The 17,502-nt window shown below is 36.5% G+C and overlaps 1 protein-coding gene across 17 annotated transcripts in view; it reads right to left on the bottom strand.

Moving 5' to 3' along the window:
• Nucleotides 1–17,502, bottom strand: part of MYO9A (myosin IXA) — a 247,598-nt gene that overhangs the window by 120,647 nt on the left and 109,449 nt on the right. For all 17 annotated transcript variants that reach the window (XM_023552876.2, XM_064267321.1, XM_023552874.2 and 14 more), the window contains 3 exons: nucleotides 11,516–11,650; nucleotides 4,496–4,617; nucleotides 1,421–1,562 (listed from right to left, as the gene is read on the bottom strand). In XM_023552876.2, the coding sequence (XP_023408644.2) occupies nucleotides 1,421–1,562; nucleotides 4,496–4,617; nucleotides 11,516–11,650 (399 nt within the window). The remainder of the gene's footprint in view (nucleotides 1–1,420; nucleotides 1,563–4,495; nucleotides 4,618–11,515; nucleotides 11,651–17,502) is intronic.

Genomic DNA, 17,502 nt, shown 5'->3' with positions numbered 1-17,502 from the left:
ATTCATCACCCACCTTCCACACTTACTCTCTGTTGTCCCTTCTATTCAAAGTAACCAAAGCAATCTTTAAAAAACATATATCACATTCCCTCCTTAAAATCTTTTCATGATTCCCCAAAATAACCTCAATAAAAAACAAAGTTCTTTAACTTGGCCTAGCTGAAGAACTGACCCACTATCCAGTTCCTGAATTCATTTCATGCCACTCTCTTGCTCACTATAATCCAACAGCCTAGTTTGTTTTCCATTATTTCAACATATGAAGCTCTTTCCTATCTCGTGACCTATAATATTCATCTTCCCAACTCTTAACCAAGTTAATACTTACTTCAGGCCATCTCTTAAAATTTCTCAGAAAGGTATTTATGGATCCACAAATTAAAAACAGATCCATCCACTGTTTCACTATTTTCTCTCATATAACCCATTCTTTTATTTATACCACAAAGCCCCATTTTCATTTGTGTATGTATATGTACGGAAACCCTGGTGGCGTAGTGGTTAAGTGCTACGGCTGCTAACCAAAGGGTCAGCAGTTCGAATCCCCCAGGTGCTCCTTGGAAACTCTATGGGGCAGTTCTACTCTGTCCTGCGGGGTCACTATGAGTTGGAATCGACTTGATGGCACTGGGTTTTTTTGGGGGGGAGGGGGGGTTATGTATATGTATAAATGCACATACATCCACATATACACATGTGTATGCGTATATGTATATATACAGTCAGGAGCATGGCTGTGCAGTTTACTACTGTATCACTCCCAAAACTCGGCACAAGGTCTGACAGTCTGTGTTCAATGAACACTTCTTGAATAAATGGATGAATGGATACGTGATCTTAATTTGACACTCATCTCAAGACCCAGGAAAAAAATACATTACTCCATTACTCTCCTTATCTCACTGTCTTGCCTGAGAAATTAAGTGCCTTAAATGGCAGGCGTAAACATTAAGTGGTGAAGAGTAATGGACTCACCAATTACAAACAAAGAAATGGACAGAATTATGGAGATTCCCTTTCACAGGGGTTAGGAGTTCCAATACATTCATTAGGCATGCAAGCTCATAAGAACTTAATGGTGCATGAAGACATGAAGCCTCTGTCAGGCCTCAAGGATTTAACAGAAGAAATTTAACAAACTACGAGGATGAGCCAGCCAGTTTGAGACATACGGACACTATTCTTTCGGATGTAACAAAAGCTCTTAGAAAAGACTGACAACATCAAGTTTGTCTACAGGAGGAAACCAACAAAAACACTTCCTAAGGCAGTAATACATTGAAAAGTAGGATCTGACTTTTACTGACCAAGAGCCTCCACCAACTACAAAGAAGGTAGGGTGCCAAGAACCAAGGACAGTGTGATATTGTTAAGAATACAACTCTGCCCTGAAGGCATATTCAATGAGAAATTTACTGACCTTTACCCCATATTTAACTTTTCCAGCATAATGCTTTATGATGAAAGCAGGCTCCATCACCGCTGGGAATTCAATGTAAGAATTATCTTCATGTTGATGCTTAAACTTGTCTAGCAGTGTTTGATTTGTAGCCTGTGGAAAGCTGAATTAAAAAAAAAAGTGATAAAACCAAAGAAAGAGGCAGCAATTAGTGTAGTCTTTTAAAGCGGATTATAATTACATTGCCATCTAACACATTTAGCAATTTACAATGAGCTTCCATCTATATTATATAATCTGATTTTCAAAACAAGCTAAAAAGTGAGTACAACAATGACTGGTGTCCCTATTTTATGGATGAGGGATCAAAAGTTGTGACTTGCCCCAACTCACACTTTGCAAGTAGAAGAACTGAGAAAATAACTCAAATCTTTATTTAGGTTAGGTCTGCTGCACTACTGCAAAACTCAAAAAAAATAAAATAAAAACCAAATATTTTGTTTAGGGCCTAGAACTTGAAAAAAAGGAAATAATTTCTCAATTTGGATAAACCCGTTCCCATCAAGTTGATTCCAACTCACAGAGACCCGGTACGACAGAGTAGAATTGCCCCACAGGGTTTCCAAGGAGCAGCTGGTAGATTCGAGCTGTTGACCTTTTGGTTAGCAGCTGAGCTCTGAACCACTGTGCCTCTAGGACTCCCTTGATTTGGATAGATCTTTTAAATCCATAGTCATTTTTTTTTTTTCTATTTCTTCACGCATAAATAAACAGTAATTTTCTTATCTATACCAATTACTGGAAACCCTGGTGGCATACTGGTTAAGTGCTATGGCTGCTAACCAAAGGGTCAGCAGTTCAAATCCACCAGGCACTCCTTGGAAACTCTACGGAGTAATTCTACTCTGTCCTATGGGGTCACTATGAATCGGAATCAACTCAATGGCACTGGGTTTGGTTTTTCGGTTTTATACCAATTACTGAAGCCCTAGTAGTGCTGTGGTTAAGACCCTGGCCAAAAGGTCAGCAGTTCAAATCTACCAGCCATTCCTTCGAAACATCACGGGGCAGTTCTACTCTGTCCTACTGGGTCGCTATGAGTCAGAACTGACTCGAAGGGAACAGGTTTGGTTTTTGGGGTTTTTTTATACCAATTTCTACATATTTTTATACTATATATATTATTACTTCAAATATACAACAATGGGTTTGTATTCATTCATGAGTACTTGATATCCAGGAATTATTCAGACAACATTTATTAAGAATTAACTGCATAAAAGGAAATGTGGGAATATAGAAGTTCAGAGGAGAAAAAAATCACTACTAGTTGGGAATAATAATTGAAAGGCTTTCAGAAGGCATAGGAGGTAGTGTATAAGCTAGATGCTAAAGGCTGAGTAGAAGTTTCAGATAAAGGAAATATCACTAAAAATGAGAGCAAGTATCTTTCAGGAAATAGTTTTATTTAACTGTAGCTGAAATAATGAGAAATGATGTGACCTGACATTGTAAATGCTGAATATTAGATAGAATATATGAAAATGACTCCAAAATTATAACAAAAATGGTTAATTATATAGTATGTGTTGGAATCAGTGAGGAAAAAGAATGGCTTTTTTTTTTGGGGGGGGGGTTTGGTGTCAGTCACAGTTGATATTATTAGGTTTTTGACCTTGTGCAAAATAAATAACTTTGTTGAGAATTGATTTCCTAATCCATAAAATGAGTATAATACCAGGTACCACAGTGCTCAGAGAATTAAACAATACTAGTAAAAACATCTAACAGTAGGTGGTACACTAAAGGGATTTCAAAAATGTTATTACCTTAGTCATCTAGGCCTGCTGTTGCATTCAAATATCTTCCTCAAAACATCTCCTCTATCTAGGTGTTCCTTTCCATTTCAGAACTCTAAAGCCACTCTAGATTGGGTTACTACCACCCTTACAACCTCAAACAGAGACTACAGCAACAGCCTTTAAACTATTCTCTCTGATTCTAATCTTACCTTATTTTGAGTCACCAAAACATTATCTCAATAAATTTTCCTACAATAGTGCTTTAATCATGTTCCTCCCCTACTCAGAAAAATCATGGGTCACCAAAGCCAAAAGTCTGACTCCGAGCTCCTAAACCCGGGCCAACTCAACCTCTACAAACATATATCTCAGTACTGCAGAGCAGAATTCTTCTCTTCAGGCAGTATGCTCATCTCATTGTCTCTAAGTAAGGGTTTATTACCTTCCTATCCAAGGCTCTGTAATCACAAAGTTTATGATGTATTTTTTCGTTACTTTTAAACGGAAAACAGAAATTGCTAAAGGAAGAAAGCAAGAAATTAGCATAGCCTTTATTCCGAACTAGGAATGATGGAAAGGCATAAACTTCAGGCTGTCTCACACTTAATATATGGCCATCCTACCTAAGACAATAAATTCCCAATATTACCTGTCCTAGTTTAGTGGGTATAATATTAATTTACAAATCAAGCGGCCTAATTCAATTCCTAGCTTTTGTATTAAACAGTCACAAAAAAACCCACATATCCTCTACCAGTTCAGTTTCTCCTACTCTAGAGTTGCCATCTCTTAGGATTATTTATCTATAAATATTTTATAGAGTACTGAAAGCACTCTGATGTATGCTACATGGTTTTATTTCTGAAGTTCATATTTAAGTTTGGTATACTGAACAGTGTCAACAAGAAATGACAACCATTTGGCAGATGTTGACACTACCTGCACAGCTAGGGTAGACATCCCTAATCTATTAAGATATTCCCTTCTGCTGAACATGTACACTGCAAACATATCACACGTAAAATGCAATTCAAGAACATGCAAAAAAATCTGTATCTGTCTCTATATATATACCTACATATGCCAATAAATTTAACATCAAAGTGACTTAAAAAAGAAATCAAGGAAAAAATGAGTTCAGCAGTGAAGTTCATCCTACTTACCAAGAAACACTCAAAATATGCATGCAAAACCTTTGGCTCTTTATTTGATAATGTAAGAAGGAAGTTTACGACTTATAAAAACACAAAAAGCCCAAATGGCAAATAACACAATTAAAAAGAATCATACTCACTTGCTTTCCTCATCTAAAAGATGGAGCAATCCTGTTGGTTTCTTGCTAATAAGATTTATACAACAGCTATTATCAATATAATCTATGTTGTGCCAGCTGATATCTTCAGTTCTATATTCCTCCTGAGAAAACCAAATAGCAAAATAACAATTTATTCAACTTGCAGAAAATAACAGATACACGCTAAGAGTTGAAATGCTCTTAGGAGGTGTTATGGATTGAATGGAGCCCTGGTAGCACAGTGGTTAAGAGCCTGGCTGCTAATCAAAAGGTTGGCAGTTCGAATCCACCAGCCACTCCTTGGAAGCCCTACAGGGCAGTTCTACTGTGGACTACAGGGTCTCTATAAATTAGGATCCACTCAATGGCAATGGGTTTGGTTTTTGGATTATGGATTGAATTATGTGCCCCCAAAATGTGTATGTGTATTGTAAATCCTAACTTCTATGTTTGTGGATATAATTCCATTTGAGAATAGGGTCTTTTTATTTTAATGTGGCAGGATTAGTATAGGGTATATCAGTATCAAGTCAATCTCAATTTTGAGATATAAATGAGAAAAAAAGCAAGCTAGAAAGAACGGTGGGGTAAGATAGATGCTGACACACATGGAGATCTCCAAGGAACCAGGATGCAGAAGCTAAAGAGACAAGGACCTTCCTCCAAAGCCAACAGAGAAAGCTTTCTCCTAGAGCCGGCCCCCTGAATTTGGACTCCTAGCCCCTAAACTGTGAGAAAATAAATTCGTTTGTTCAAGTCATCCATATATGGTATTTCTGTTATAGCAGTACTAGATAACTAAGCAGGCTTAGAAGAACAGTCTACACTTTCTCTTTAACCACCAAGCCAAACAACAAAAAGATTAATAATTATCAGTTGTATAAATCTTAATACTACATATATCATTTTTTTAAGTGAAAAAGCAAAACCGAAGAGTTACCATCTAATCAATCACAACTCAGGGAAACCCCATGTGTTTCACAGTAGAGCTGCACAGGGTTTTCAACGGCTATGGGCCTGCGGAAGTAGACTGCCAGGGTTTTCTTCTAAGGCGCCTATGGGTGGATTCCAATCCCCAACCTTTCAGTTAGAAACAGAGCACTTAACCATTTGTGACATCCAAGGAGTCCCATGATACTATGCATCTCATTTTGAAAAAGTACATACCCCTTTATAAATGATGTTTAAAAAAATAAATCATATAGAATTCATGTACACTTGACTCAGGCTTATAGCAAAATAACACCCTTACAACACTGAAAAAAAGGTTTCAAATTCCAAGGTTAAAAAACTCAAAGCTAAGGCCTTAAGCAACTATTCAAAATCCTCTTATCGAGCCCCTATTTTTCCTTATTCTCTATACTAGGAAATATTCTTTTAATCAGCCCTATGATGCTTCCACTTTTAGACTGTTTTTCAGAAAGACACCCCTGAGAATCTAAAGGTGAGAGGTTTGTACACTGGAGTGTTATAGGCAACTATCCCCACAAGGGTTTTAGCATTCACTGATCAATTAATTCTCCGAAAATACAGTAGTTTTACAAAATAGTGATTTTGTGATCTACTATTCCTTCTGTATTTATTATTATCCCGTAAAGAACAAACACTAGTATAAACTACCAAAAAAAAAAAATCTGTTGCTGTCAAGTCAATTCTGACTCATAGCAACCCTATAAACCCTACATATCTGTTGCCGTTGAGTCGATTCTGACTCATAGCAATCCTATAGGACAGAGTAGAGCTGCCCCATATGGTATCCAAAAAGGGCCTGGTGGATTCGAACTGCCGGCCTTTTGGTTGGCAGCTGAACACTTAACCACTGATGCCACCAGCTACTCTAATAGAAGGAGCCCCGGGTGGAACAATGGCTAAGCACTCAGCTGCTATCCAAAAACCCAGCGGTTCCAACCTACCAACAGCTCCACAGAAGAAAAGACCTGACAATCTCCTTCCGTAAAGATTACAGCCTAGGAAACCCTATGGGGCAGTTGTACTCTGTCTTACAGGGTCACTATGAGTCAGAACTGACCCTACAGCACACAGCAACTCTAATTAGGAAGGGAAAATGCTTAATACTTTTTTTGTACTTTCGATGAAGGTTTACAGAGCAAATTTATTTCTCATTAAACAACTCCTTAATACTTTTAATTAACAATTTCAAGAAAAAGGGATTGCTTTGTAAGATCATCCCCAAAGGGTGGTAAGAAAGGTTCCCCCCCTTCTTCTTTACAGTATAAGTAGCATACTTCAGACTATAAGCATATGCTCTTTTAAAGACATTACTAGCACCCCAAAAACTCTTATCCCCTCCTCCCAATTACAATCCAGACCCTGTTTCCCAAAATTAACTATTACTCTAACTTCTATTAACATTGATAAGATTTAACTATTTATGAACATTATATAAATAGAATCACGCAATACATATCCTTTTCCTTTGTTTTCATTGAACGTTACGTTTCAGGGACACATCTATGCTTTTGCATGCACCAACAGTTCTTCATTTTAATTGCTGTAGGGCAAGGGTTGTGCAATACAGCCAGATTTACTCACTTATGCACTGTCTATGGTTGCTTTTTCACAACAGCAGAGCTGAGTGGTTGTGACAAAAAATCTAAACTACTTATGTATCTGGCCCCTTAAAAAAGTGCACCAACCCCTGCTACACAGCACTGATTTTGAAACTTTAATGTACAACAGGTGGCAGGGCATTAGAGCTTCAGAGGTAAAAAATAAGCAAGCTAGCTTACCCAAGCAGCCTATTTGGGCATATGAAAACAGAACAAAGCAAGAAGTTAGGACACGGTAAGCAAACATGAAATAAATTAATACAATAACTTATAGATGGCTCAGAGACAACAGTCAATATCAAAATCACATAAAGAAGCAGACCATGATCACTTCAACAAGCTCCCAAAACAAAGAATCAAGGAATCTTCCAGATGAAGATATTTTCCTGGAATTACCAGAGGTAGATTACAAAATATTAATATACAGAACTCTTCAAGAGGTCAGGAAGGAGATCAGGCAAAACACAGAACAAGGCAAGGAACACACAGACAAAACAGTCAAGGAAATTAAGAAGGTTATTCAAGACCATAAGGACAAATTTAATTGGCTGCAAGAATCCATGGAGAGACAGCAATCAGAAATTCACAACAGTAACAACAAAATTTCAGAACTGGACAACTCAATACAAAGTCAGAGGAGCAGAATTGAGGAAATGGAAGTCAGAGTTAGGGAGACTGAAGATAAAACACTTGGCACCAATATATTCAAAGAAAAATCAGATAAAAGAATTTTTTAAAAATGAAGAAACCCTAAGAATCACGCAGGACTCTACCAAGAGAAATACCCTATGAGTGATGGGAGTACCAGAACAGGGAGGGATAACAAAAAATACAAAGAGAATTGCTGAAGATTTGTTGCCAGAAAACTTCCCTGATATCATGAAAGATGAGAAGATACCTATCCAAGATGCTCACTGAAAGCCCAAATAAGGTAGATCTCAAAAGAAAGTCACCAAGGCGTATTATAGTCAAACTTGCCAAAACTGAGATAAAGAGAGAATTTAGAGAACAGCTAGGGATAAACAAAAAGTCACCTACAAAGGAGACTCAATAAACCCCGACTACTTGTTTTTTGTTTAGTTGGCAGAAACCATGCAGGCAAGAAGGCAATGGGAGGCCATGTATAAAACACACAAGAAAAAAAGCTGCCAGCCAAGAATCATATACCCAGCAAAACTGTCTCTTAAATATGAGGGCAAAATTAGGACATTTCCAGATAAACAGAAATTTAGGGAATCTGCAAAAACCAAAGCAAAACTACAAGAAATACTAAAAGGAGTTCTCTGGTTAGAAAATCAGTAACATCAGAAAACAACCCAAGACTAGAACACAGGACAGAGCAACCAGAAATCAACCCAGATAGGGAAATCACAAAAATAAATCAAGATAAAAAAAACTCTCAAAACAGGGAAACAGCGATGTCACTAAAAAATATAGTCATAACGTACAACAGAATGACCTGGAGGACTGTTTACACAGACTGCTGGGCCCTATCCCCAGAATTTATGAATAAGTAGATGTAGGGTGAGACCTGAGAATTGACATTTTTAATAAGTTCCCAGTTCTATTTTAATCCTGCAGAGTATTCCACTGTATATATACACTATAATTTATTCACCCATTCTACTACTGATAGACACTACGGTTATTTCCAATTTTGGCTACTGAAAATAATGCCATTATATAAAGATTTCTACACAAAATTTTGATGTGTATTTACATACATTTTGAAAGGGGAAACACAGGGGTTATGAACTACACACGTCTAACCCCAGCAGACACTGCCAACAGCTTTCTAAAGTGAATGTACACACCCACCAAAAGCATATGGGAATTTCTCTTGTATTATCCCTTGAATTATCAGTCTTTTTCATTTTAGGCATTCTAGTGAATTCCTTGGAGTGTCTTATTGTGGTTTTAACCTCCCTGATAAATAAGGGCAAACCCTTTTCCTATCTTTACCGTCCATTTGGATTGTCCTCTTTTATGAAGTAACTGTTTACACAAACACACATAAACTTAGTAAACACCCTTGCCTTGTTCTCAATCTTAGAAGGAAAGCATTAAGTTGGGTTCCATTTAAACGTGACATTAGCTGTGTGTTTTCTGCAGATGCCCTTTATCAGGCTGAGGAAATTTCCTTCCATTCCTAGTTCACTAAAGACGTTTTTTTGTTGTTTGTTTTTCATCATGAATGATTACACAATTTTATTAATTTTTTTAACTTCTACTGAGATGATCTTGAGTCTTTATCCTCTTCCCTTTGTTAATGAGGTGAATTAAAATGATTGATGGTTAAATATAACACAAACCTTGAAAAAACTGAACTTGGTTTTAATATATTCGCCTTTTTAATATCTTGCTGGATTTAGTTTGCTAAATGTACAGTTTCCAAGGAGCAGCTGATTCGAACTGCCAACCTTCTGGTTAGCAACCAGGCTCTTAACCGCTGCACCACCAGGGCTCCAAAGGACAGACAGGGGACTTAAATCTTTTATATCCATACTGATTTTTTTTGTCTACTTGACCAACAAAATACGTGGAAACTCACTACTCTTACAAATATATTCATTTCTCCCTTAGTTTTATTAATTTTTACTGTATATATTTTGAGGTTATATTATCAGGTATTAATAAATTTGGAATTGTTAAACTCCCTAATGACCTGATTCTTTAAGCATTATGAAATATCCCTTTTTATCTCTAGTAATGCTTTTCACCTAAAAGTGTGATATTAATCCAGCTATACCAGCCTTTTTTTTTTTTTTGGTTAAGGTTTACTAAATCTTTTTGCATTCTTTTACTTTTAACCTTTCTGTATGTTTATATTTAAAGCATCTCTATAAAACACAGCAAGCAAATTATTTTGTATTCAGTCTTGGCTTTCAGTTGAAGAAATCAATCCATTTACATTTAATTTAATTACTGGTATTTGTTGGACTAAATCAACCACCTAACTATTTGCCATGCTTTCTTGACATTTCTTCTTTCTTGCTTTCTTTTAGATAACCTGAGTTGTTTTTACTCTACTTACTCCCTATATTAACTTAATAGTTTTATGTTCTTCTACTATTTACGGTTACCCTAGAAATTATAACACGTATCCTTGACTCTGGAGCCATTCGGCTGCTAACCAAAAGGTCAGCAGTTTGAATCCACCAGTTACTCCTTGGGAACTTTATGGGGCAGTTCTGCTCCTTCCTATAGGGTCGCTATGAGTCACAATCGACTCGATGGCAATGGGTTTTTTGGTTTTGGTCTCTTCACCACATAAACCCAGTTGAAAAACAGAAACATTGTTAATTTAGCATAATCTAGTTAAAAATACACTGAACTCAATCAGGACAACTGGAGGCCAACCCTAGCTCAGCCCCTTGATAATATTAAGAATTACGAAGCCAGAGTGTTAAGGCTTCAGGCATCATCTATAAGACTGAAATAATAATACCTGCCTGGCAAGTATTAAGTGCTCCCTAAGTGTTACCTCATATGACGATAAATTACACTATCTTCAAACAGCTCTAGTGAAGAATCTACGTAAAAGGTTTTATACTAGGAACTTTAAGCATTCGTCAGGATGGCCAAAACTAATGTTGCCTGTGCTAATATTAAATAGCCCCTACAACCATTTAAGCAAAATTGAGGTGCCTAAAGCTAGGACAGAGGTAAACAAACCCCAGTGAGAGGAAAGATCTTTTTGGTTTGTTTTCTTTTGAAGACATCCAACCTACTGTGATCTTTCTGTACATTTTCCACTTTTTCTAAGTGTGAGCAATGTTTCTATGTCACCATATACAAACCGAAATTGTGAGCTACAAATTCAACCTGTTACTGACTTCAAACTTGGTTTGGACAAAGAACCCACATTTTGTTTGTCCTTGACTTTACACTAAGAATTCTCATCGAAATTGAAGGCTCTCTCTCTTTCTATACTAACTCAACCAATTTTGGGCTTCTCACAAGAAACACCTAGCAACCCATGTTACTCTCATCACACTCTCCTGTTTCCTTGTACCCACACTCTGTGCTGACTCAAGATTCGATTAATAAATTCCTCTATCCCATTCTAGAACTAAAAGACCAAAGTAATCATACAACTATACCTAGTCCATGGTATACACTGACCAAACCCATGGTAGCAATTAAGAAGCACCAAATGAACCCCCAAACAAACCCACACATCTTTTTTTCCCAAGGGTACACTCAAACAAGCACATATTATCAAATCTAGTGGCTATCCAAAGAAAGAAAATCCTGTATGGCATGGCTCAAAAACTACGCTCTGATTTGTGATTTGCTTACACTGATATAAAGATTGCAATATCTATACTAAAACAAAAAATGGAAAATGTTCATTATGTCTATGACTCAAAAATCCACGTGTGTGTGTACGAGAGAGTGTGTGTGTGTACACAGAGGGGTTAAGCACACATATATTTTAGATACTCACTTGCTCCAACTTAAAGATGTGCTGATTAAAGTAATGTTGTAAACGTTCATTAGCAAAATTAATACAAAACTGCTCAAAGCTGTTATTTTCATAATCTTCAAAACCAAAAATATCAAGAACACCAATGGACAAAGTCTGAAAAACAAGACAAAAAATTTGGTTAAAAAATGATGTTCTGATTTACTTAATAAATGATACCTTAACATATGTAACAAAACAGTCAAAGTCATTCTACAGCAAGGGACAGGAGTTTTTTTTGGCCAATGCTCATGCAAAATATACTACAAATAAAAAAACATTTTAGTTCTCTTTATCTTCATTTTTTCTTTGTATTCTAATAATACATTAAAAATTTTTAGACATTAAATTTCTAATACATAAAATTTGAACACACAAGTAATCCATGGGTTACTTTAGAGAAATGTACAAACCAAGGTTACCATATTTTTACATAAATAACGCATGCCTTCTACATTTGTTTGCCAACTGTGCCCCCCCCGTGAGGTATTTTCATAAGCACATCTATGCCAATTTTTTTTATGTATTGCTGTAAAAAAAACTTAGCATAGCAAGCTTACAAGCGGGAGGAGGGTACGAGCGGCAAACTAATGTAGGAGGTGCACGTTATCTGTGTAAAAATACGGTTGTTGCCTGTTATCTCAAGCTCATAAATCCCTGAACTCCAAGAGACAAAGGAACGTGAATAAGAGCAGGGTATGGGGAAATCAGAAGGTTATTTAAGTGAAGAATCATGAGAGCTAGGTTAATCAGGACTATGCCTGGCTATGCCAAGAATATCATATAATTTTTTCTAGCTTTGATTCTGTATCCCAATAAACAGAATTCTACTTCAAGAAGCAAGCTAACAAGTGTGTTTAATCACCTCATGAAGGAAAGGAATAAGACTAGATACCAAAACATCTGGGTTTTTAAAGTTGGTTTTTATGAAAAAAAAAATACGCGCAAAGTTCAAATGTTACAAAGTTCTAAAAAGCCTATAACAAAAAACAACAATCCCTTCCTCATCCTCAATTTCTGCTCTCTGGGGTCAACCACACTTGTATGTTTTAGCTGGTTGTTACATCACAGTATAATATAGTATAGTAAAGAAAAATTTTACTTCTATTTCTTAATATTTTACTTCTAAAATTATCTACTAACATCTTACTGTGGATGATAGGGATTCAGCTCTAATCCCCCCACATATAGACACTCTTCTCACTACCCCATCCAATTCTTGTAATATAGTTGTATGGAAATTTTTGCTTAAATGAAAACATTTTTTCTCCACAGGTGCTAAGGGACATACTGGGCAAACTGATATATTGATATAATGAATCATAAATGGTAAGAAGAGTTTTTAAGTCTCTACTTTACTAAGAGTACTTTGTTTGATTCTGTTGACCAATTCTAGGCCCTTAGGAAGAAGAGCGAAAATATAGCTCTTCAAATACATTTCAATTTTATAAATTAGATTACAAAAAAAAATTAATTTTCTAACTCCCCACAAACTATAGGCTTACTCAAAGCATGAAGTTAATTAACTTCCAGGAAGATGGCAGCATGAACAGTTCTAAGAACCCAGCCCAATTACACAAGCACCACGAAAAGCAACTAGAAATCTATAAGCTCAATTCCATGAGAACTCTGAAAAGTAAGCAAAGGACTGTAAAAACTAACCATACACTGAAGAAGAAAAAGGTGACATTTAAATGGTAAAAAAGAAAAAACAAAAACTTTTTCTACTCTCTCCATGCCCCCACCCCCGACACAGCAGCCACCGCAGCAGAAGTAGACCTTGTTTCACATTCTCAGAAAGGAGGCGTAATCTCAGGCTCTGGAGTGAGATCGACTTTGCTGACAAATGGTTCAGTATGTCTGTTCTAATCTCCCTGGAAGGTGCCTAAGGGACTAAAGGCTCAGAGCTAAACCAGAGCTCACACAGGGTGGGGAAAGGAGTGGTGAGCAAAGACTGAAGGCTGTGATTTCCTTAGAGTTTCTTGCAGAAATTAGCACTTTCTAAAGCACTGTGTAGGAGCCCTGGTGGCACAGTGGTTAAGCACTCAGCTGCTAACTGAAAGGTTAGCGGTTCAAACCTACCAGCTGCTCTGCGAAAGAAAGATGTGGCAGTCTGCTTCCATAAAGATTTACAGGTCTGCAGGGAACACAACAGAGAACCCCTGAGGGAGCAGGAGAACAGTGGGATGCAGACCCCAAATTCTCATAAAAAGACCAGACTCAATGGTCTGACTGAGACTAAAAGGATTCCAGCGATCAGGGTCCCCCATACCTTCTATTGGCCTAGGACAGGAACCATTCCTGAAGCCAACTCGTCAGACATGGATTGGACTGGACAATGGGTTGGAGAGAGATGCGGATGAGGAGTGAGCTACTTGTACCATGTGGACACTTGAGACTATACTGGCATCTCCTGTCTGGAGGGGAGATGGGAGGGCAGAGGGGGTTAGAAACTGGCAAAACGGTCACAAAAAAAGAGACTGGAAGGAGGGCGTGGGCTGACTCATTAGGGGGAGAGTAAATGGGAGTATGTAGTAAGGTGTATATAAGCTTGTATGTCAGAGACTGACTTGATTTGTAAACTTTGACTTAAAGCACAATAAAAATCATTAGGAAAAAAAAAAGATTTACAGGCCTAGGAACTTTATGGGGCAGTTCTACTCTGTCCTACAGGGCTGCTATGAGTCGGAATCAACTCGAGAGCAATGGATTTGGTTTGATTTTAAAGCACTGTGTACACAGGAGAACTGAGAAAGCCACACACATGCTCACAAGTAACACACTGTAATACTCTCATGCCACAGGTTCAACAAAATCACAAGGCACTAGAAATGATGACAACTCAAAAGAACAAGACAAAGGAAGACATGGTCTATGGAAGCCTGGATAATGAACAGTATTAAACGTGTTCAAAGAACTAAAGGAAAAGACTAACAAAGAACTAAAGAAGATCAGGAAAATGATACATGAGCATAACAAGAATACTGATAAAGAGACAGTCACTATAAAAAGGAGCCAAAGAGAATTACTGGCGCTGAAAAATATAATGAAATGGAAAATTCAATGGAAGGACTCAACAGCAGGTTGAAATTGGCAGAAGAATCAGCAAACTAGAGAATAAGGCAATTGAAAATTACTGAGTCTGAAGAACTTAAAAAATGAGCAAAGCCTAATGGATTTATATGAAACCACATGTCTCACGGGAATCCTAGAAGAAACAGAAGGAAAGGAACAGAACGAATGTTTGAAGAAATAGTGGCAGAAAGCTTTCCAAATTTGACAAATGACATGAATCTACAAATCCAAGAAGCTCGATAAACTCGAAGCTGGATAAACTAGAAGAGATTTATGCCAAATACACTATAATCAAACTCTTGAAAGCCAAAGAGAAAGAGGGGATCCTGAAAGCACAAGAGAAGGCAACTGTCACATTTAAGGGATACTAAATAAGATAAGTTCCAATTTCTCCTCAGAAACGTTAAAAGCCAGAAGGCCTCAGAATGACATATTTTAAGGGATGAGAGAAAAGAATTGTCAACCAAGAATTCAATATCCAGCAAAACTGTCTTTCAAGAATGAGGGCATTCCCAGTTAAACAAAAGCTGAGAGACTGTGACAAGGAGATCTACCCTACAAGAAATGCTAAAGGGAGTTCTTTAGACAGAACTAAAAAGACACTAGACAAAAACTCAAAGACCTATGTAAGAAAATAAACATCTCCAATAAATGTAGTATCATGGCAAATATAAAGGCTAGTTTGTTTAAAGCATTTGTGGTTTATAATTTCAGTAGTTATGTCCAATATTTTTCCAAAAGCCAAATACATAAAATATAAAGATGTAATTTAAGACAACAACTATCTAATGGGGAGGAGAAGCAGTATAGGAAGAGAGTTTTTGTATATTACTGAAATTAAGGTGGTATCAATTTAAACTAGATTGTTATAAATTTAAAACATTAAATGTGAGCCTCATGATAAACACACACAAAAAAAATCTAAAAAATCTACACAAAAGGAAAGAAGAAGGGAATCAAATGGCTCACTACAAAAAAAAAAAATCAACTAAACACAAATGATGGCAGTATTAGAGGAAACAATGGACAAAAAAGGTATAACACACAAAAAACAAATAACTATCGCAGATGTCCTCCTTTATCAGTAATTACATTAAAGGGAAATGAATTAAACACTCCAATCAAAACGCAGAGAGTGGCAGAACAGATTAAAAAGCATGATCCATCTCTATGCTATCTACAAGAGACCCACTTTGGATTCAAAGACACAACAGGTTGAAAGTGAAAGGATTGGAAACAAAAAAATTCCAGGTAAAAAACAGTAACCAAAAGAAAGCTAGAGTGGCTATATTGATAAAAGACAAAATAGACTTTAAGTCAAAATACCTTATAAGAAACAAAGAAGGACATTATATAATAATAAAAGTGTCAATTCATCAAAAAGACATAATAATTATAAATATATATGCACCTAACATCAAAAATACATGAAGCAAACACTGACAAAATTGAAGGGAGAAATAGACAGTTCCATAATAGTAGTTCAACACTTCAATACAACACTTTCAATAATGGGCAGAATATCTAGAAAGAATAACAGTAAGGAAACAGCGGTTTTGCACAACACTATAAACCAACTAGACCTAACACACACATACAGAGTACTCCAGCCAATACAGTGCTCTCCATTGCACATGGATCATCTTCAGAACAGACCACATCCTAGGTCACAAAACAAGTCTCAATAAACTAGAAAACACTGAAATCATACAAAATATCTGCTGCGACCACAGTAGAATTTAACTAGAAATTAGTAATGGAAGTAAAACTGGAAAATACACAGATATGTGGAAGTTAATCACATGTTAACCAATGAGTCAAGGGAGAAATCAGAAAATGCTTACAAGTTGACTGAAAATGAAAGTACAACATGCCAAAACCTATGGGCTGCAATGGAGGTATTAATAGAACAAATAAAAAGAACCATATGGTCATCTCAATCGATGCAGGAAACATATTTGACAAAATCAAATATCCTTTTTTCATGATAAAAACACTTCTCAAACTAGGAATAAAAGGGAAATGCCTCAACATCATAAAGGACATCCATAAAAATTCCACAGATATCATCATTTAGAAACACCGAGAGCTTACGCCTTAAGATCAAGAACAAGACAAGGATGCTCGCTTTCACCATAGCTATACAACATTGTCCTGTAGGTCCTCGCAAGAGTAATTAGGCCAAAAAAAAAAAAAAAAGAATAAGAAGAAATGAAAGGTACCCAAATCAGCAAAGAAGAAGTAAAAGTATCCCTAGTCACAGATGTCCAAAACCAAAAAAACCAAACATGATCCTATATATAGAAAATCTCAAAGAATCCACAAGGAAACTACTAACCCAGTGACACTACTAGAATTAATAAATGAATTAAGCAAAGTTGTAGGATACAAGGTTAAAACACAATAATCAGTTGAGTTTTAATACACCAGCATTAACTAAACTGAAAAGGAAGTTAAAAAACAATTTCATTCACAATAGCTTCTGAAAAAATAAAATACCTAGAAATAAATTTAACCAGTAAGGTGAAAGATTTGTACACTGAAAATTATAAAACACCTACGAAAAAATTTAAAGAAAACCTAAATAAATGGAAAGATAGCCTGTGTACATAAATTGTTACTGCTGTTGTTTGGTGCTGTTAAGTTGTTTCCAACTCACAGTGACCCCATGCACAACAGAATAAAACACTGCCCAGTCTTGCATCACCCTGACAATCAGGTTCATAGATTAGAAGACTTAACACTGTTAAGATGTCGTACTATTCCAAAGTGATCTAAGATTCAAAGCATCTCCTATTAAAATTTCAACAGCTTTTGTGCAGAAATGGAAAAACCAATCCTCAAATTAATACGGAATTGCAAGGAGCTCTGAATAGCTAAAGTAATCTTGAAAA

The sequence above is a fragment of the Loxodonta africana genome, chromosome 13, assembly GCF_030014295.1.
Source record: "Loxodonta africana isolate mLoxAfr1 chromosome 13, mLoxAfr1.hap2, whole genome shotgun sequence".
Taxonomy (NCBI): Eukaryota; Metazoa; Chordata; class Mammalia; order Proboscidea; family Elephantidae; genus Loxodonta; species Loxodonta africana.
This window is presented reverse-complemented; position numbering and strand designations above follow the sequence as displayed.